At 43.8% G+C, this 22,384-nt stretch overlaps 1 protein-coding gene and 1 long non-coding RNA gene across 8 annotated transcripts in view; both read right to left on the reverse strand.

Annotated features, from left to right (window-relative positions):
- Positions 1 to 22,384, reverse strand: part of ARL15 (ADP ribosylation factor like GTPase 15) — a 374,080-nt gene that overhangs the window by 297,645 nt on the left and 54,051 nt on the right. The window contains exon 1 of one of the 7 annotated variants that reach the window (XM_065598952.1): positions 16,366 to 17,146. The exons of 5 other annotated variants lie outside the window; for them this stretch is intronic. In XM_065598952.1, the coding sequence (XP_065455024.1) occupies positions 16,366 to 16,377 (12 nt within the window). In that variant the 5' untranslated portion in view covers positions 16,378 to 17,146. Of the gene's footprint in view, positions 1 to 16,365; positions 17,147 to 22,384 lie in introns of those variants that run through there. One more of the 7 variants, XM_065598957.1, reaches the window with a different exon arrangement.
- On the reverse strand, positions 5,347 to 12,674 carry LOC135984243 (uncharacterized). The gene is made up of 2 exons (XR_010602164.1): positions 7,869 to 12,674; positions 5,347 to 6,861 (listed from the first exon to the last, which is right to left on the reverse strand). It is a non-coding gene; the product is annotated as an uncharacterized LOC135984243 (long non-coding RNA).

Genomic DNA, 22,384 nt, shown 5'->3' on the forward strand with positions numbered 1-22,384 from the left:
GAACATAAAGAATGCACCCTTCAAATCATATCCTGACTTTCTTAAACAAAACACCCCCCAACATTTACTAGTTATTCTATCTGGAATTACTGATGGCAAATCAGATGATATCAATTTCCAAAGCTTCTGTTTCTTTCATTCCTGACTAAAAAGTGCTACTGGTAGTAATGAATTGGGAGCCAGGTCTTTCTCGGATCTGGGCCATTTAATTCACCACAAGGCTTTTACTTTGCAGTTATAAAAGCATCCAACCAATTTTGAACAATGGAAAACACCACATTGACAGATTTAGTGTCCGGAATGGAGGTTCAAGAATGGAAATAACTCCTTTATCACTCTACAGTACATAAGCACACTAGTTCTGCACCAAAATAAAAATAAATGCAATGTCTAATATCTCCTCCCCATAAATATTTTTAATATGTTATATTAATTAGAGAGAGAGAGAAAAACATAAATCCAAGTTACAGAAGGCACATTCATCTATGTTCCATACACAAGACAGTAAAAGTCTTAAATAGACTGATAGGGGCCAATTTCTGTACTAGACCTCTTAGTGTGAGATCCACTCTTCATAGACAATGGTAATTGTTTAAAACCTTCTGCAATGTCTTCATTATACTTGAGAAGCTTTAAAACGAACTAGGGAAAGAAGCTCTCATTTTAAAAAACTGGACTTCAATCCTGCAACTTGTTCCACGTGGGTGGACCCCTTCTATCCAGGGCCCGAACTCAACTCAATGGGTCGCAGTATAGGCACAAGCATCTGCTTGTAAGGGAGCTTTAGTTCTTAACTTCTTGGGAGGGAAAGGCAGAATGAAACATTTGGCATCTGAAGCAAAACAAGAGCTGACTAGCAAAAACTGAGCCTAACATGAGAGTTTATTTTTATTATTATTTATATTATCATAGTGCCTAGAAGCCTCAGTCAAGGACCAGGGTTCTTTGTGTTAGGTGCTGAACACACAGAACAAAAAGATGGTCCATGTCTCAGAGGGTTTACAATCTAAGTATCTTGAGTACTTTTTTTTTTAAGCCATCACCTAAATAAGTTACTAGCAGCTACAGAGACTGTCACATTTTAAGACCATATAAAATAGAAAGAACACACAGAAGGAAGCTTTTATCTACTAATTATTTGAAGTTGCTCTGTACAGATTTGAGCAGTCATCTTGCAGTTAACTTGGCAAACAATAACCAGTGATTGATCACTCAGAATTGTTGCAACTTCTGTGCAACAATACTTTTCCCACTTCTCCTGCATAACAAGTGTAAACACATGACACTCCCACCAATTATAACGGATTAAAAAAAAAAAAAAAAAAAAAAAAAAAAAAAAAAACCACCAGAGTTCTGGGTTTTGGGTAACTATACCCAAAAAGCCACACACAAAAAAGACCTGGGAGATCACATAATTAAAGTCTGTAGCATAACTAATTATGCCCACCTGCATCTACATTACAGACTACAGAAGATTCAAAGTTGGCACTTACTTATGGTGCAATATTCTATGCAAAAAGTTGTTAGCATGTGTATTAAAATTCCTTTCTTTCCATACAAAGAAAATACAACCCTTAAGCATATTCCATTCATAACATTTCCCCATTTAACGCCTAGAGTTCTGTGTGCAGTTCTCCTTTAACTATTACGAAAGTGCTCATGTTTTCCTTTACTGATAGCGCACGCACATCTTCCTAGGGCTTTTTAAATCCATTTAGAGATACTGCTCTACTTAAATACAATTGTTAAAAAAAGAAACCTGATTTTTGAGGTAAGGAGAAATGGGACTAATGAAATGTCAACGATATCAGGACAGGAGCTAGGGGAGTTCTTAGAACTATTATAATTATGAAAATTTGTTGACTAGATCAGGGTTTCTCAAACTTCATTGTACTGTGACCCCTTTCTGACAACAAAAATTACTACATGACCCCAGACTGGGGACTAAGCTCCCCCAAACACTGCTGCCCCAGATGTGGGGGCCAAAGCCCCAGCCGGAGCCCCACCGCCTGAGGCAGGGGGAGGGGAGGACCCAAAGCCAAAACCCAAGGGCTTCAGCCCCAGGCAGGAGGCTTGTAACCTGAGCTCAGCTGCCCAGGGCTGAAGCCATTGGGCTTCAGCTTCAGCCCTGGGGCTCGGGCTTTGGACCCACGCCCCAGCAAGTGTAAGTCAGCCCTGGTGACCCCATTCAAAGTGGGTCATGACCCACTTTGGGATCCTGACCCGCAGTTTGAGAACTGCTTGACTAGATGCATCAGAAGACAACACTGTCTACTCCTCTAGCCGATTTTCTCACTAAAAAACGTTTTCCATAACAAAGCTGGAATGGACCCTAATGGTTCAAACAGAAGGCAGCTTAAGACGAAACTGAAGTTTCACGAATGGCAAAAGGGTTTCTTTAGATTTCTAAATTTTTGTTCCTATTGTGCTGAAACTTGATGCTCCAAAAACTCCTAGGCAAGCACAAAACATTGTAAAGACCTTTCACCAGTTATTCTGCAGAATACCAGGCTGCCAGTTCAATTTTAGCTTCACTGGGAAGTCAAGTATAATTCGGCAGGCCAAAAAACAATGTGAAGAGCAACTATCAAAAGACACAAAAACTAACAGCAAAAAAGTTTTTAAGTACATCAGATACAGGAAGCCTGCCAAACAATCAGTGAGACCTTGGATGATCAAGGTGCTAAAAGGAACACTCAAAGAAGCAAGGCTGTTGTGAAGAAGCTAAACGAATTCTTCACATTGGTCTTCACTGCAAGGGATTATGCGGGAGATTCCCAGACCTCAGCCACTCTTTTTAGGTAACAAATGTCAGGAACTGTCCCAGACTAAAGTGTCAATAGAGGTAGTTTTGGAATACATTACTGTTTAGTTTATCAGTAAGTCACCAGGCCCAAGTGGTATTCACCCAAGTATTCTGAAGGAACTCAGATATGATATTGCAGTACTACCAACTGTGATATCTAACCTATCACTTAAATCTGCTTCTGGACCACATGACTGGAGTGTAGCTAATGTGACACCAATTTTTTTAAAAGGCTCTAGAGGCGATCCCGGCAATTACAGACCAGTAAGCCTAACTTCAGTACCAAGCAAATTAGTTGAAACTATAGTGACGAACAGAATTATCAGACAGATTATCATGATTTGTTGGGGAAAGACTCAACACAGCTTCTGTAAAGGGAAGTCATGCCTCAATCTATTAGAATTCTTTGATGGGGGTAAACAAACATGTGGATTAGGGTAATCCAGTGGATATAGTGTACTTGGACTTTCAGAAAGCTTCTGACAAGGTCCCTCACCAGTGCTGTTCAACATTCACAAGTGACCTTGAAAAAACAGTGAGGTGGCAATGTTTGCAGACAACACAAAATTACCCAAAATAGTTAAATCCAAAACTAACTGAGAAGAATTAAAAGGGCTCTCACAAAACTGGGTGACTGGGCAACAAAATTGAAGATGAAAAGCAATGTTGATAAGTGCGGAGTTATGCACATTGGAAAACATAATCCTAACCATATATACAAAATGATGGGGTCTAAATTAGCTGTTACCACTCAAAAAAGATCTTGGAGTTTTTGTAGATAGTTCTCTGAAAAATCTGTTCCATGTGCAGAAGCAGTCAGAAGAGCTAACAATGTTAGGAAACGGATAGATAATAAGAGAAAATATCACAAGGCCACTATATAAATCCATAGTATGCCCACACCTTGAATACCGAGTGCAGTTCTGGTCAGCCCCTCTCAAAACAGGTATGCAAGAATTGGAAAAGATATAGAGAATGGCAACAAAAACAAGCAGGGTAAGGAATAGCTTCCATATGAGGAGAGACTAAAATGACTAGGACTGTTCAGCTTGGAAGAGACACAAATAAAGGGGGATTAATAGAGATCTATAAAATCATGACAGTGAAGAAAGTGAATAGGGAAGTGTTACTTACTCCTTCACATCACAAGAAGCAGGGGTCACACAATGAAATTAATAGGCAGAAGTTTAAAACAAAAAAATTCTTCACCCAACGCACAGCCCACCTGTGGAACTCATTGCCAGGGGATGTTGTGACGGTCAAAAGTACAACTGGTTTAAAAAACAGATAAATTCGTGGAGAATAGGTCCATCAATGGCTATTAGCCAAGATGGTCAGGGATGCAACCCCATGCTCTGGGTGTCCCTAAATCTATGACTGCCAGATGCTGGGACTGGATGACAGGGGATGGGATCATGCAATAACTGCCTTGTTCTGTTCATTCCCTTTGATGTACCTGGCACTGGCCACTGTTGGAAGGCAGGATACTGAACTAGACGGACCACTGGTCTGACGCAGTATGGCCATTCTTATGTTCACTCAGTCTTTTTACCCTCCTCTAAAGTCATAAATGAGATAAGGCACAGTTATCATGGACAAGATAGCCTCTCTCCCCACATCAGCACCTGCAATCCGAGGGGATCCCTTAGCTCTGACTACAGGGTAGTGTTCACAGGGGTTAAGAATCTTTAGGCAGATACAGGTGCCTGGAGTCTTGCCTCCTCTGGGGCCAACCCAATATTCATATTTGTTTTGGCTTTCCCCTATTTGCATTGGGGAGTGCTCCTGGACACCATCTGGATTTGCTCCATTTTCTGAGAAAAGCTACTTAATATATTGGTTTTGAATCTTGTGCCGCCTTCCCTTGTGAGGAAGGATTGTTTTCTAGTTTATGAAAACAGCCCCTTAAATGCCTATTACAGTAGTTTCCTAGTTTTGTCTGTTTCTCTTCTGAGATCTCTAAAACCTAAGCAAGATTTTTCCATACCATGAGAAGTACACTTTCCATTCCAAAGAAAGAAAAACAGACTGGCAATATAGCTAAATGGTCCCCTATCACTGGATAGCATAAATGTGAAGTGACGAGATGATGACATGGTCCAATTTCAATATACCTGTTACTTCTCTGTTAACAAGGAGCTACTGGAATTCTGGATGTCCAGCCTGATCTTACTATACCTTAAAAGGAAAGATAAGGAGGCACATCTCACCCACCTTTTCTAAAATCAGAGAAGAGGAGAATTTCCCTCAGTCTTAAAGAGTATTGTTGCTCACTCTTCATCAGCCAAAAGAACAGGAGTACTTGTGGCACCTTAGAGACTAACAAATTTATTAGTCTCTAAGGTGCCACAAGTACTCCTGTTCTTTTTGGGGATACAGACTAACATGGCTGCTACTCTGAAACTCTTCATCAGCCAACAGCCTCTCCACACAGTAAGCAGTTCAGATCACTAGGCAGAACAACAAGAAATTGTCCTGCAATCTTCACATTGTTCCTTCCTCATCCTTCCCACACACCTCTCAGGTGTCAGCTGTCCCTATTCCTCTCCATAAAGTGAAAAATGTGAACTCAAAGTATGAATTTAGACGTAAACACTATTTCTGCTATAGCTGAGAGTTTTATACCAAAGAACTTCTACAATGCAGTTTTGCATTGTCAACAGACAATGCTGTGGCAACACTGAAAGTTGAAGATTTGAGATAGCATATAAAAAGTTGAACACACAAAATAAACACCAAATATACAAAAATTGAGAGTTCAATTTTGTATGGGGGGGGGGGTTGGTTTTTTTCATTTGCCCTCCAGTTTTAGAGCCTTAAGAGTTCATATTTTCAAATTTTAATCTACACCCACGAGGGCTAGAAACATTTTTTTTTTTTTTTTTATAATTAAAGTTGATATTCTCATGCAATCACACCACTCCAGGAACTAACACTATAAGAAAAAAAAAACCCACCAAACCTTATGAGACTTATGAGGTCAGTGCTCGCAATCTTAACAATGAAAACGTACCAAACGACGGAGCCTGCACTGAATATTAAAAGGAGGAATATGCAGTAGTTATTTTATTCATTTTCACAGCCAATAAAAACCTCTACTTTTAAACTGAACTTGAAACTCCCACAGAATTCAGCACTCCTATGTCAAATACGGAGACCTTGTTGAAGAATTTAGGAACAGTGATATGGATCCCTAGCTATACTGAATTTAGGGAGGGAGGTTGGAGGGGGAGGGAATATCACAATATAGCCTATGCTACTTGTACCAAAGCCATACTTAAACATATTTCCAAAACCGGAGAAAAACTTTTTTTAAAACTAAAGACATGTAATATTCAGTGTCACTCTCACCACAGAAGCAGCAACACAATTTGAACTTAGCAGATTTAATTCAACCGTTTTTTCCTGCTTGCATCTGAATCCAAGTAAACTTTTTGGACATTCAAAAAAATCTAGTGATTTCAAAGAATCTAGCTCTGGATATTATAGTCACATTTAGCTTAGAGACATTAGGCAGTCTCTTGTTTTCGCCAGGAAGATTTATAAAGTTATAGTGTTTATAACAACCGCCTTAAAGTCAAGAGTTTACCAATGGAACTCAAATTTTCCAGTGGCAACATAAACTAGTTTGAACTTTCATTTTCATTATAATTTGGAAACAGAAATTTTCCCCCTTTCTGCCCACTCACGTATCAAAAGAATGATTAGGTTTTACGGAGTTAAGACAGCAATATCCTTATTACCCATTTTATAAAGCAGTTACAATCTTTAGTTCAGCAAATACTCCCCTTAATAGGCATAGATTCTGAGCCCAGAAGGAACCACTGTGATCATCTAGTCTGACCTCCTGTATAACACAGGCCATAAAACTTCTCAGAGCAGATCTTTTAGAAAAAGATGTAATCTTGATTTTAAAATGGTCAGTAATGGAGAATCCAACACGACCTTTTGGTAAATTATTCCAATGGTTGATTACTCTCACAGTTAAAATTTTACATCTTATTTTCAGTCTGGATTGTTAGGCTTCAACTTCCAGCTACTGGATCATATTACACCTAGGGTTACCATATCTCATAAATAAAAAAAGAGGACCCTCCACGGGCCATGTCCCCGCCCATTTCCCCACCCCTAGCCCCGCCCCAACTCCGCCCCTTCCCCCACCCTAACTCCGCCCGCTCCTCCCTCCCACTCCCAGCCAGGGGGAAAGGGCTGCCCCAGTGCTACCAGCTTCACAGTTTGCCGGGCAGCCCCCAGACCCTGCGCCCCCAGCCGGCGCTTCCCCAGCGCAGCTGGAGCCTGGGAGGGGAAGCGCCCAGCCGGGGGCGCAGGGTCTGGAGGCTGCCCAGCAAACCGTGAAGCCGGTAGCGCTCGGGCTTTGGGCAGCCCCTATGCCTCCGGACCCTGTGCCCCCAGCCGGGCACTTCCCCTCCGGGGCTCCGGTGGCTCTGCGTAACTTACACTGTATAAGTTACACAGAGCCGAAGAGGAGCACAGCCCCCGCAGCTGGAGGCTCTGCTCCTCTTAGGCTCTAAGAGCCGGGCTGCCCCAGCGCTACCGGCTTCGGGCAGCCCCCATGCCTCCGGACCCTGCGCCGCCGGAGCCCGGGAGGGGAAGTGCCCGGCTGGGGGCGCAGGGTCCGGAGGCAAGGGGGCTGCCCGAAGCCGGTAGCTCTCGGGCAGCCCGGTTCTTAAACAGAGCCTCCAGCGGCTGCGGCTCTGTGTAACTGACACTGTGTCAGTTACACACAGCCCCGGCGGCTCCAGCCCTCGCGGCTCTATTTAAGAGCCGGGCTGCCCGAGTGCTACCAGCTTCGGGCAGCCCCGTGCCTCCAGACCCTGCGCCGCCGGAGCCCGGGACGGGAAGTGCCCGGCTGGCGGCGCAGGGTCTGGAGGCACGGGGGCTGCCCGAAGCCGGTAGCGCTCGGGCAGCCCGGCTCTTAAACAGAGCCGCCATTTTCCCGGACATGTTCGGCTTTTTGGCAATTCCCCCCGGACGGGGGTTTGACTGCCGAAAAGCCGGACATGTCCGGGAAAAAGAGGACGTATGGTAACCCTAATTATACCTCTCTCTGGTAAACTGAAGAGCCTATAAAATATTTGTTCATCAGGAAGGGACTGACAGCCTGTAATCACGTCATCCCTTAGACTATCTATTTAGCTTAACACAGAGAAGGCTATCACTGTAATGCACGTTTTTTAATCCTTTAATGATTCTTGTGGCTCTTCTCTGAACGCTTTCCAAATTATCAATATCCTTCTTGAACTGTGGGCACTAAAACTGGACACAGTATTCCAGCAGCGGTTGCACCAGTGCCAAATACAGGCGTAAATCATCTCTCTATTCCTACTCAAGATTGCCCTATTTATGCATCCCAGGACAACATTCGCTCATTTGGCCAAAGCATCATACTGGGAGTTCATGTTCAGATGATTATCCACCACGACCCCCCCAGATCTTTTTCAGTCACTGCTTCCCAGAATAGAATTCCCGCATCTGTAAGTATGGCCTGCATTCCTTTGTTCTTACATTTATACATTTACATTTAGCTGTATTAAAATACTTATTGTTTGCTTGCAACCAGTTTATCATGTGATCCAGATCATTCTATTAGTAACCTGATCTCTTCATGATTTACTGCTTCCTCAATTGTTGGGGCATCTGCAAACTTGATCAGTGATGATTTTATGTTTTCTTCCAAGTCATCAAAGCATTAAATAGCGTAGGACTAAGAACAGATTACTGTGGGACTCTACCGGAAACAGATCTGCTCCATTATGAGTCCCCATTTAGAGTTACATTTTGAGACCTATCAGTTAGCCAGTTTTTAATCCATTTAATGTGTGCCATGTTAATTTTATATCATTCTAGTTTTTTAATCAAAGTGTTGGGTGGTACCCAGTCAAGAACCTTACAGATGTATATTATTTCAAACACTATTACCTTTATCATCCAAACTCACAATCTCATTAAAAAAAATAATAATAATCAAATCAGTGTGACAGGATCTATTTTCCATAAACGCATGTTGATTTGTATTAAGTTACTGCCTTTTAATTCTTTATTAATTGAGTCCCACATCAGCTGCTTCATTATCTTCGCCAGGATCTAGGTCAAGCTGAGTTGGTTCTCTGAGAGAAGAGATACTGTCATGAGTAAGCTTCTTTAAGCACCTTGGATGAATCAGATTCTTGAGTTCACAACTTTGACACAGGTTTTTGTTTTTTCTTTTTTGTGATTTTTTTGGGGGGGAGGGAGTGGGGAGGGTTGTTTTTTTAACTAGGAGGCAGCTCCCAGAATTACCACCATTAGAGTACAGTGCTGCTTTTGACCACAATACTGCCAAAACTATCAGAGACCTTGTAGTAGTTTTGGTTTGTAATGTACTTCTGCCACATCAGCTGCTTGAGGTTACAATATCTCAGAAAATTGCTTTTGATGCAAGTCACTTTCCTAGTTCCTGCCTACAATAGAAATAAGCAGCAGAGCTTCCTTCACGATCAGGAGAAACAACATTCGTGACTCCAGACCACATGATAATGCTCAACCAATGATCTTGCATCCATAATTTGCCTTCTTTCCCCATGTTATTTCTGTACCTAGTACCATCTTTTATAGCTCTCCATATATTAAGCATAAGCAAAGTCACAAATGCCTGCCATACTTCTTAAACTGAGGGAGAGGATGATACCTTGAGATAAGCCAGCAATCTTTAGAGGGCACAATGCTTCCAAGAATGGCAACTGGACCCCTCAGCCAAAATAAAACCCAATAGTCTGTACTGATTGTATATGGCTACAGAAAGTAATAACTGATGAGACGGGAATTTTTTTTAATGGTTGCAGGGCAAGGAAGTAAGGAGGAAGGGAATGCCAAACATTCACCTGCTGGTAACATTATAGGTAATAAAGGAGGTATACAAACACCAATGCCAAATAACCCTAAAGAAAAACCCCAGCATATCCCTGGTGTGAGATCTCCCCTCCTCCTCATCCAATGGACAGTAAATACTAGTCTAGAAAATGTTAGTGAAAAGCAATTCTCACATGGGAACGGCTGCTCTGATAGTTCACTTGAAAAATAATCATTAAAGGAATATTTTAGCAGCCTGTCTCAGAGAGTACAAGTAATAAAGGATAGTAAGGGAGAGGAGGGGGTGGAAAAAAAAAAAAGCCACCATGAAGTAGATCAGAAACCAATGAATGATAATCTACCACAGATTACCACTTGCATAGCCATACCCACCTATAATTCTGATTAGATTATAAAAGGAACTATGATAAGGGTAAGCTTTCAATGATGGATACCACATTGATAGACAATAGATCAGGGGTCGGCAACGTTTGGCACGCAGCTCGCCGGGGTAAACACCCTAACAGGCCGGGCCAGTTTATTTACCTGCTGACGCGGCAGGTTCGGCCAATCGCGACCCCCACTGGCCGCGGTTCACCGTCCCGGGCCAATGGGGGCGACGGGAAGCCGCAGCCAGCACATCCCTCGCCCGCGCCGCTTCCCACCGCCCCCATTGGCCGAGGACGGCGAACCACGGCCAGTGGGAGCCGCGATCGGCCGAATCTGCCACGTCAGCAGGTAAATAAACTGGCCCGGCCTGCCAGGGTGCTTACCCTGGCGAGCCGCGTGCCAAACATTGCCGACCCCTGCAGTAGATGATAGATGAGAGACTATTTTGGAGACACCACATTTGAACTTTAAACAAGTTGAACTACATTAAACTTTAAACAAATCATGAAAGCTAAAATGCTTTGACCAAATTGTACTCAGGAATTGCAGTTTAAAGTCAATGAGACTTGTGCTCCTAAGTCACTTAGGTGCACAAATATGGGTTTAGCAGCTAAGGTTAGAAAATTTTGACCACTGTTTATTAAAGTTATTGTGAACTATTTTAATATATTGAAAGTCTAAATAACTTTTCGTTGTTAACAATGAAGTACTTATGTTTGATATGACAAAGATGATATGCCACTTAGGGAAAAGTTTAATACAAATACCAATTTTAGCCCTTGATGCTTCAAACATTTATGCACACGCTTAACTTAAAAGGACATGAAGTCAATGGGACTATCCAGGTGAGTAAGATTATGTAACCTGCTTAACTGTATGCAAAATCAGGGACTAATTTTCAATACAATTTTTTTTGCCTATAGCACTTTTGTAAAACTCCAATACGATACACTAGCAACATGGCCATTTTAAAAATCTGAATTTATTTTATTATAAAATTTTAATAAAAAGTTACAGTAGGACAAATATCAAAATTAGTTTTACAAGCCCTTATTCAGATTTAAATCAATGACTTTTTTTAAATCTGGAGAAGAGAAAATTCACGGGGGACATGATAACAAAAGGCTGTTATAAAGAGGAGGGTGATAAATTGTTCTCCATAGCCACTGAGGACAAGACACGTAACGGGGCTTAAATTGCAGTAAGGGAGATTTAGGTTAGACATTAGGAAAGCACTGGAACAAGTTACTTAGGGAGGTTGTGGAATCTCCATTTTTAAGAACAAGCTAGACAAACACCTGTCAGGGATGGTGAAGATAATCATTCCCCGCTCTCTGTGGCAGAACTAACTAGATTATATATTGAGGTCCCTTCCAGTCCTACATTTGTATGATTTCCCCCAAATCCCATGAGTTTAATCACTTTGATTAAGTTGCTCCACCCTGACAAAGTAGCTTTCACCATATTTGAAAGAGGTCAAAGCATCAGACTGATGTTTTTCATTAAAAGAAAACTATTGAGTATGCAGTACAAAACATGCATGCCCTTAAGGAAGTTTCTAGCGAAAGGCTCCTCAGCCACCTAAGCTTTGCATTATAAATTTTGAATATAAGAGTCAAAGTGATGCAGCTGTTTATGCTACAAGCTTTCCAGAACAGCTTAAAACTAAATAGGGGGTCTGGTCAAAAGCCATACTTTACACAAGATGTGGCTTGTCCATAATTTCCTACTTGAACCATAGTGCACTGAACATATACCAACCAACTCAAGTCTAAATTAGGATTAGAATTCTTTACAGCTTTCTTTAGTGAAAGCTCCAGATGCAAGACAAGAAAATATGAGGATTCTCATATGAGATACATCAAAGGACTATGTACATACAGAAGTTTTACTGCTGTAACAACTAGAATAAGACAGGGGCTTGTACTGGTATAGTTTATTCCAATATGGGAAGGGGAATAACCTGTGCCAATAAATGGGTCCATCCTAGGGACTGTACAGGTATAACTTGTTTTAAAAATCACACCCCTAACAAAAACAGCTATACCAGTACAAAAACATGTGTAGACCCATCCCAAGCATGTGGAACATTTCTTTGTTACTTTTTTAGATTTAGACACCATGCTCCCACCCTTCCCAGGGGACGGAACAAACCTAGACTACTACACAGGGTACAATTACCCCTGAAAGGATAGCCATGGTAGGGGTCAGTTAGTGACAGTGCTCGGTACTACAGGAAACATGCACAGAGAAGGAACAGTTTCTGTACTCCTGGTCTAACAGAAATACAGAAAAAGATGGACGCAGGCCAGGAGTCAAAGCTAATTTTGGGTCTGGTCCTGAGGATGCTCAAACACTGCTCAACATCCTGCCGATATTAGTGGGTGTTGCAAATGCTTTGACTTCTTGGGATCAAGCCCTTTGAAGCCAACCATGAGAGGCTCCAACCAAAAGAAGTGCCTATAGTATGCATGGCCTTCATTGCAAGGATCTTGGCGTGAAAGCCTGGGAGTGGGCTGCTGGTGGGTAGCGGGAGCCTGTAGCAGCCTCCCCCATCCTATCCTACTTCCCATTACCCTTCACTTCCTCCCAGTGCCCTTCCCCATTTTGCTTGTCACCATTTCAGCCTCTCACCTACCTCCCTCTCTGGAAAGGGCCTGTTGCAGCCAAGACCTACTTAGTCCTTCCACCACAATGCCAGCTGCTTCATGCTAGCTGGGCACCAAGGGGAGCATCAACAGCACAGAAGAAAACTCCCTGCTCTCAGGGCTGATTCTCAGTGGCCCCTGATCAATGAGAGGAATCACTGCTTGGTCCTTGCAACCCACCTGGATAAGAGAGTAAGCAAGGCAGAAATACATGACACCAAGCAGCTTCGGCTACAACTTACAATCAGCTTTCACGATTTCCTTCACATGCATCGTTTTTCTACTACCCCATGAAAGTCACTCTGACTAGCATCCAGATTTGGAATGTCAGTCACCGCTGCTATTCCTGCGTTCCAAATAGCGAAGGTCTCTATTCTAACACAGAGTGCAATGAGCCTCTGTCCTCCAGGCTGACTAAATGAGTGGTATGAAAATTTTCACCTGACTGACCATCCACATATGTTTTGTCTGAGCAGATTGTGAATGCTTCCTGGACCACTGTCCTTTACCAAAGGGCATGGCCATGTACCACCATTCACAGGCTATTTCATGGAGAAGAGGCAGAAAAGATAAAAGCTAAGAAATAAGTTGTCAGCCAAACTAAAACTCACATCTCAATGCACAAGCTTTTTTGGGAGGAAGAAAATGAAGGCTAGATTAAAAAAAATACACTGTATGCATCTGAAAGCAACATACTGTAACTGCCAGAGTGAATTTGTTCTTGTTTCAGAGTTTCACACAGATATGAACACAAATTCAACCTTTTATTCCTTTATTTTGAAAAACTGTTTGTTTGAAACTGTTGGTACTGAATAGTGCAACTATTCTCACTCTAAGAAAAGGGGGGACATCTTTCTCTGCTGTGAAAATTATGGTCACATCAGTAGTTAATGTTCTCTGGTCCTAAATGAAGGCAGCTTAGAGACTGGCCCATATCAACACCGGATCAGTTTTTGGATTTGAGCTCTGAATGCTGCTCTCCCCACCTACAACAAACCCAACCTGGTTGAAGTAGGGACGTGTAGTCCAAACCCCCAAATTTTGTATAGTGCAGCAAACGTACAAGGCAGTGTACAATAGGTGAATTGTGACGATCAATCAAGATTCTGTCTTGAAGAGGCTACATTCCAAAAAACTCTTGCAGTTACAGTACCAAATGAAATAAAAACGACAGGACCGTTTCACAAAAGATATGCAAAAGACTTCTCTTAAGAAATAAAGCAAGAGGAAGTTTGTCATATTGTAAGTGAAACATCATTCCAAGCATGCTGGGCTGCTTGAAAGAAGGCATGAAGTTAGGAATGGACAAAGGGAGCAGCTAGGCCAGTATTCTCAACCAGGGGTACGTATAAACCTGGAGGGTACACAGAGGTCTTCCATGGGGTACATCAATTCATATAGATATTTGTCTAGTTTTACTGCAGGCTACATAAAATCACTAGTGAAGACAGTACAAACTAAAATTTCCTACAGACAATGACTTGTTTATACTGATCTATATACTATACAATAAAATAGAAGTACAACATTTATATTCCAATTGATTTATTTTATAATTATATGGTAAAAATGAGAGTCAGTAATTTTTTGTAATAGTATGCTATGAAACTTTTGTATTTGTATGTCTAATTTTGTAAGCAAGTCATTTTTAACCGAGGTGAAATTTGGAGGTACACAAGACAAAGACTCCTGAAAGGGGTACAATAGTCTGGAGAGGTTGAGAACCACTGAGCTAGGCAACCAGCCTGGCTGGAGCATAAGTAACAGGAAAAAGGTACAAGAGTGCATTTATATTTCTTTTTTAAAAGCTGCTCTCCCCACAACCCTACATTAGTTTGCAAACACACTACCAGTTTTCAAAATTCATTAAACTTTATTAATCTCACAATGATGTATGTTCCACAGAATTTCCATAGCAGTCTTGCAGGTTAGCTTTTGCTGTGAAAAGTCCATGAGATAGCTAGTTTCATCTGGACATAAGCTGATGGAGGAAAATGTAAACTGCTCCAGGCTCTTGAGAAGCCATTGCAAGGCTGCACTTGGGACACAGCAAGTTCACTGTCAGTATTCTATTAACTAGGTTCTTAAAGAGAAATTTACCTACCATTTCAATTATGCAGAGCTCTCCCTTCCTGACTCAAGCCTAGCATACAACTTATAAACATGAAGTTTTTAAATAATGCATTTCCACTCCAAAATAAATCCAAGCTGCATGTATTCAAACCCAACATTTAGGTAAGTGTTGAATATATTGTTTTCATTTGTTTTCTAAGTAGCTCCATTAGCAGAGGGTGGGGGGAGAGAAAACCAGGTCAGCTGTTACATGCTGCTTTAATTTCAATGGTGCAAACTTGCAACACAAAGGACAGAGAGGTCTTGCTCACTAGTCAAAAAGAATCTCCAAAACTCACAATTGTGTGTGTCATGTGTAAGAAAGAACTAGATAAAGATTAGAGCTTCAAATGCCAAGAAAAAAAAACCTCCTTCATCTCATGGGACACTAACATCTTCCTACTAGATGGGATGGCAAGAAGAGAGCTGCCTTTCATTTAAAATGTTTGCTAGTAAACAAAAAGTAAAACCATAACACCTTGAAAAAAAATATGAAACTTTGAGTTGAATTGAGAGAGAATGTTCATTAGTCTCCCATTTTAAATTTAAGAAATCAGTTAAGCAGGAATCACACTAAAATGTGACTATCCAGCTCACTACACAGCCTAGACATTTGGTACATTTTCTTAGTAGCAACCCATACATTAGAGTATGAACAAGTTAACTACCACCCTGGCCTGAAGTACACACCTGTGATACAATCTCTGCAGACAAATAAGGGCAACATTCATTAAGCAACATTAAAGTTACTTGTGAATACCAAACTACTCAGGTGCAGTACTGGTCATGCCCAAGGTTACAATTTAGTTCATTCAACCCTATCCTATGTTAATGCATTTAGGAAAAAAACACTGACCTAGGCCATAACTTTAGAGATCTAATAACAGCCAAATGAGTGAGGATACAGAGCACTTTAGCAAAACCATTCTGGTTTATTGGCCTTTAATAGTTCTGTAAAAAAGTGATAAAGATCGAACAAGAGAAATACTCCCATTTCCCAATCAGGAACTCACGCAAGGACTTATTGGAAAAGTTCTCCAGACACACACACACAGCTAGACATGTGTGCGCCCTTAGAGCGGATTACAACATTGGAGAAAAATCATACTTAGATCAAACTTTATCAGGCATAGAATTACCCCACAGAGCCTTCTCTGGATTATTGACACTGTATTAAAAGTGTGTGTGTGTGTGTGTGTGGTGTGTGTGTACACTATGTTCCCAGACACACGCACACTTTTAATACAGTGTCAATAATCCAGAGAAGGCTCTGTGGGGTAATTCTACGCCTGATAAAGTATGATCTTTCTCCAATGTTGTAAAGCTGCCCTGAGAGCTGATTTAAGTTTTTCTTTTACATACTCACTTTAGGGTTCCACCAGTCTCCAATACAAGCCTTTAAGACACCATGTAGCAACAAATGGAATTTTCTATGTACATGTTATTATAATAAGAGTATTCTATAACAGGTGTGGCTGAGCCAATTTACCATGAGGATGCAAGACAGGAAAGAAAGGAGAGCAAGTTGGGGGGAGCAGACAATTTACACCCAATACGTACCAGATAATCCATGTACTGGTGAATAGAGAGGATCTGTTGTCGATCGGCGTTCTCTGCTCCTCTCGGATGGATTTCGGTGGGAGTGGGTCTCTCTTGCCAGAACGTCTCAGGATTACAAAGGGCTGAGTGGGTCTGCTGCTGCTATTCAGGAGGAGTTTTGGTTGGAAGGTCTCTGCTGCCGCTGCTAACGGGTCTCTGAAGCGTGGCGTCTCTAACGTTCTTTGCAGGAAAGCCTTTGGGGTGCAAAGGGGGGAGCAAGTTTCCCTGGGTATCAGGAAGGTCTCTGTTACCCCTGCTAGGGAGATCCCAGCGGAGACACGAAGGGTCCCTGCTACCAGCAGGAAGGTGCAGTGGACTCTGGTACTGCTCCTGAGCAGGGGGGTCCCAGGGGTGTAGGGTGGGGTGAGATCTCTGCAGCTAGCAGGAAGGTCCCAGCGCGGTGGGTGGTCTCTGTAATTGCTGCTGAGAGGAGGGGTGCAGGGGGCTCCGTTCCTGGCAGGATGGTCCCAGCAGAGTAGGGGTGGGGTAGGGTCGGGTCGGGTCTCTGGCAGGAAGGTCCCCCCAGCACCGCCTTCCCGGGCAGAGGGCGGGTATCTGGAGCTGTCACTGCTACCCGCCCTCCCCTGCTGCCCAGACTAACGCTTCTCCCCGCGACGGGCAGAGAAGACTCGGCGGGGGAGGAGCACGGGACAGCCCTGCCCTGCCCTGAGCCCGTGGAGCCCGCAGCGCCCGATGTTTCAGGAACTGGGGAGCGCTCTCCCCGCAGCGTCACCATCAGCTGATCACACACGTGGGACGTCGAGAGGAGACTCTTAAAGGGACACACACAGCGCTCGAGGGGAGGCGTGCCCCAGGCGGGGCTGGGTGCGGTGGATGGACCGCGGGGACTCTGGCTGCGGGCACCTGGCGCCCTGTGCTGACCGGGACTCCGGCTCCGACCCACCCACATCGCAGGTTTGGGGAGGTTCCCTCAGACAGGCTGCAAGAGGCAGCATCGGCGGTGGGGGTTGGCTGCTGCGGGGAGAGGGGGAAGGTTGAGTGGTATGATGCCCTCCCCGCACCCCAGGGCGCTGCGCTTCCCGCCTGCCTTCGCCCGCCCTGCGGCTGTAGCGTTCCCCTGCTTCCCATGCGCGTGTGGACCTGGGCGCACGTGCTCTTCCCTCGGAGGTCCCGCCCTTTCTTACATCTGCTTGGACGGGGTGGGCCTTGTGGTCCCTCTGCCTACCGCACACACCCACACCGCCTCCACCCCCTGCAGTTCCATCTCCCTTCACTCCCTCCTGTGGTCGCGTCTTGCCCCCTTCCTGGCCTGTGCGCCACTCGCATAGTTCCCCCCCCCCCCCCCCCATCGCCTCACTCCTGCAGCTGTTGCTTGCTTCCCCTGCCATGCCCCCTCCCCCTCCCCCCAGCTGTGTGTTGCTCCCTGAGCCTGGTTGCCCTTTTTCATAGATTCATAGATTCTAGGACTGGAAGGGACCTCGAGAGGTCATCGAGTCCAGTCCCCTGCCCGCGTGGCAGGACCAAATATTGTCTAGACCAGGGGTCGGCAACGTTCGGCTCGCCAGGGTAAGCACCCTGGCAGGCCGGGCCAGTTTATTTACCTGCTGACACGGCAGGTTCGGCCGATCGCGGCCCCCACTGGCCGCGGTTCACCGTCCCGGGCCAATGGAGGCGGCGGGAAGCGGCATGGGCGAGCGATGTGCTGGCCGCGGCTTCTCGCCACCCCCATTGGCCCGGGACGGCAAACCGCAGCCAGTGAGGGCCGCGATGGCCGAACCTGCTGCGTCAGCAGGTAAATAAAGTGGCCCAGCCCGCCAGGGTGCTTACCCTGGCGAGCCGCGTGCCAAATGTTGCTGACCCCTGGTCTAAACCATCCCTCATAGACATTTATCTAACCTACTCTTAAATATCTCCAGAGATGGAGATTCCACAACCTCCCTAGGCAATTTATTCCAGTGTTTAACCACCCTGACAGTTAAGAACTGTTTCCTAATGTCCAACCTAGACCTCCCTTGCTGCAGTTTAAGCCCATTGCTTCTTGTTCTATCCTTAGAGGCTAAGGTGAACAAGTTTTCTCCCTCCTCCTTATGACACCCTTTTAGATACCTGAAAACTGCTATCATGTCCCCTCTCAGTCTTCTCTTTTCCAAACTAAACAAATCTAATTCTTTCAGCCTTCCTTCATAGGTCATGTTCTCTAGACCTTTAATCATTCTTGTTGCTCTTCTCTGGACCCTCTCTAGTTTCTCCACATCTTTCTTGAAATGCGGTGCCCAGAACTGGACACAATACTCCAGCTGAGGCCTAACCAGCGCAGAGTAGAGCGGAAGAATGACTTCTCGTGACTTGCTCACAACACACCTGTTAATACATCCCAGAATCATGTTTGCTTTTTTTTGCAACAGCATCACACTGTTGACTCATATTTAGCTTGTGGTCCATTATAACCCCTAGATCCCTTTCTGCCGTACTCCTTCCTAGACAGTCTCTTCCCATTCTGTATGTGTGAAACTGATTTTTCCTTCCTAAGTGGAGCACTTTGCATTTGTCTTTGTTAAACTTCATCCTGTTTACCTCAGACCATTTCTCCAATTTGTCCAGATCATTTTGAATTATGACCCTGTCCTCCAAAGCAGTTGCAATCCCTCCCAGTTTGGTATCATGCGCAAACTTAATAAGCGTACTTTCTATGCCAATATCTAAGTCGTTAATGAAGATATTGAACAGAGCCGGTCCCAAAACAGACCCCTGCGGAACCCCACTTGTTATGCCTTTCCAGCAGGATTGGGAACCATTAACAACAACTCTCTGAGTATGGTTATCCAGCCAGTTATGCACCCACCTTATAGTAGCCCCATCTAAATTGTATTTGCCTAGTTTATCGATAAGAATATCATGCAAGACCGTATCAAATGTCTTACTAAAGTCTAGGTATACCACATCCACAGCTTCACCCTTATCCACAAGACTCATTATCCTATTCACCTGCACTTGTGGTTTCCCTTTGTTTGATCCCCCCTTCACGGCATGCATCCTCCCCACTCATATGCCCCCCACTCCCAGTGCAGCCTGGGGAGCTGATTTTTCTCCCACAGTGCTGCTTGTAATCCCCCGCCTCCGTTCACTGGTTTTGGTTACCCTTCCATTTTATAAGGTGGAGTCGTAGTACCCAAACCCCACGAAAGCTTATGCCCAAATAAATTTGTTAGTCTCTAAGGTGCCACAAGGACTCCTTTTTTTTTTTTTTTGCTGATACAGATTAACACGGCTACCCCTCTGAAACCTGTTTTCACCTTTCCGTAGTGGTCCTTTTTAAAGCACCAAGTACATACAGATACAGTAGAACATTGTCTAAGCCTCCATTGTCTGCTCTCCCTGTTAACCGAAATGGGTGGCCCAAGCCCTACCTGTTCTCCTGACTATCTGAATTTTTGATTGTCGGATCTGGCCCTGGTCCCAGTTAGATTGGATAATCGGAGTTCTACTCTATATGGTCTGAACTTTATTCTGTTTGCACATTATAAATGTGATCAAGTCATGATCATCACTTAGATATGTTACCGTTCATTTTTAGTTCTGTGATCAGTTCCTCTTTATCTGTCAAGGTGCGATCTAATATAGAATGCAATGTGTTTTGAAGGAGGAAATTGCCATCTATAATATTTAGAAATCCCAGGATATTTTAGTATGGGGAGTATGAGACCTCCAGCACGTCACTCAAAATGAAGTCCTCCATGATCACTCAGTTTTTTTCCCCCTACACATTATAGATAGGTGAAAAAGGAGGTGGTCAACCTCTTCCCTAGTGTGATCTGGTGGGGATTAGTTGGTGTCTGCCTCAGCCCATCTTATGCTTTATCTGTTAGGACATTAATCCATATGCATTCTGGATCATATTATTCCAAGTTATCAGTCTCTCAAATAGGTAATACCATTTTTGACAGAGTGTAACTCCCCTCCCCTTCTGCTCACTTACTCCTTCCTAAATAGATCATAAAAATTGATTTTAACATTCCCATCATAGAACTCATCCCACCAGATATTAGTAATACCAACTAGGTCAAATTTAGAAATTCACATTCCTTTTCTTTGTTACCTAGAATCCTAGGATCAGTGTACAGTATAAGCAATTAAACAATTTCTTGTCTGCATGTTGTTTGATTGCTGATTAATTTTGTTCTCAACATCTCAATTTTGTTATGCGCTCATATCATCACTTTTTTTACCCTCCCCTTTTGTTTTAGTTTAACATGCTCCTGACTACGCTAGCCAGCCTGTCTCTGAGAAGATTGGTCACCCTTCTACTGAGGTGGAGGGCGATCCTGTCCCATCCCCCTAGATGAACCAACGTTCCACAAAACTAAACCCCTCCACCTTACACCACTTACCTAACCAGCAGTTCATTTCAAGAATCTTCTATCTTCCTTTATTCCCCTTCTTCCACCAGTTCTGGGGGCCCCCCCACTCTTCAGTCCCTGGGGAGTATGCTCAAGTGGCCACAGCCCCATTGCTGTCTGCCATGCCCCCCTCAGTCCACCTCTGCCACCTTCTTCTCCATCTACGGTGGCCAGGGCCCCTGACCAAGAGGCACAGTGTCTGCTGCCTTTTGTGGCCACCTCACCCCACACTAACTTATATGCAGGCATTAGCAGGGGTGGTGGGGCCCTTGGCCAGAGTGGTAGCCTCCAAGACATAGGGGAAAGTCATTTTCTTCCTAGCATCAGAGGCCACTGCCCAGGAGGTGATGGAGAAGGGTGTCTCAGTTGCTGTCTTAAGTGAAGAGAGAGAGATGGATAGGGAAAGAGAACCTGGGATGTTTCTGCCCCTCACTTTTATAGTTTGGTCCCCTTTGAAATGTATTTTCTTGAGGGTTACCCCTAAAGTTCATTCCTGCTGTTAGGACAGAGACAAGGAGTCTCATGAAAGAGGCTTCAGGCTGTTTGCTGAAATGCAGATTTACCTTGTCTCCCTCTTACTGTTTCAAGGACCTTGTTTACCCCATATGTACACTGAGGTAAACAAATTCATTTGTTTAAGACCTGCTTGATCAGTTCTGCCTAATCGGGGATGCATGTGCTTAAACATTTGCCGCCCTCATCATTCAGGGAAATGCATAACTTTACATATCATGATGAAATGTGTGTAGCAACATCATATGATTGACTACTGAGTTATTAGTTTTCAAATGATACCTTACAAGGCATATTCTGTACAAAGATTATTCACCTACTACACTCCACTGTAATAAAGGGGTGCATTCGGTCACAGGGGTCCTTTGTGGTGCTCTACCAGAGCTCCTCATGATAACATCCAATGCCAAAGCCTTGGGCACCGAGTTCATCATGGCACCTGGTACCCAGGTTGAAGAGGAGCCCCCAGCCCCTGTAACACCTGTGTGTGGACAGGTGGAGCTGCCCCCAACAGTATAGCCACCAGGGACACCAATCCCACTCCAAACTGTTCTCCTTCCACCTCCCACAATGCGGACATCCTCCCTTCGTTGGGGTATTTGTTTTCCCCTTTCCCACTCCACAAGGGGCTGCTGTGCTCGGTGTGTAATAATGGAACCTGCACATTTAATCTAATTATGAGATCAACTAGAAAAAGGACTTTAAAGTTCATAAGATGTCATAACAAATGTTGATGCGAAAAAATATGAAAGGAAGACAGATATAACGCAAGGACTGTGGTAAGATCATGCTTGGTAAACAAGAAAAACATGAAACTAAACATCAGTGAACCCAAACACTTTTGTTGGACAGTAGGCCTAACTGATGGACAAAATAATAGCCCATCCCCTCATTCTGCTCACCAGAGAGAGAGACATTGTGGGAGAAAGGCTACTGGAGTAAGCTTCACCATCGTAACTACCACCCCACCATCTCCTAAGATCCTGGGCCTTTAGCATTCTAATCCTGAGAGATGTACTGACCACGCCAGAGGGAGGGACTCAAAATAAAACTGCCTACTGGCTCCAGCTGAAATGGGATCAGACTTTAAAAAACAAAGACAGCTCCAG

This window comes from Chrysemys picta, chromosome 6 (genome assembly GCF_011386835.1).
Source record: "Chrysemys picta bellii isolate R12L10 chromosome 6, ASM1138683v2, whole genome shotgun sequence".
NCBI classification, from domain to species: Eukaryota; Metazoa; Chordata; order Testudines; family Emydidae; genus Chrysemys; species Chrysemys picta.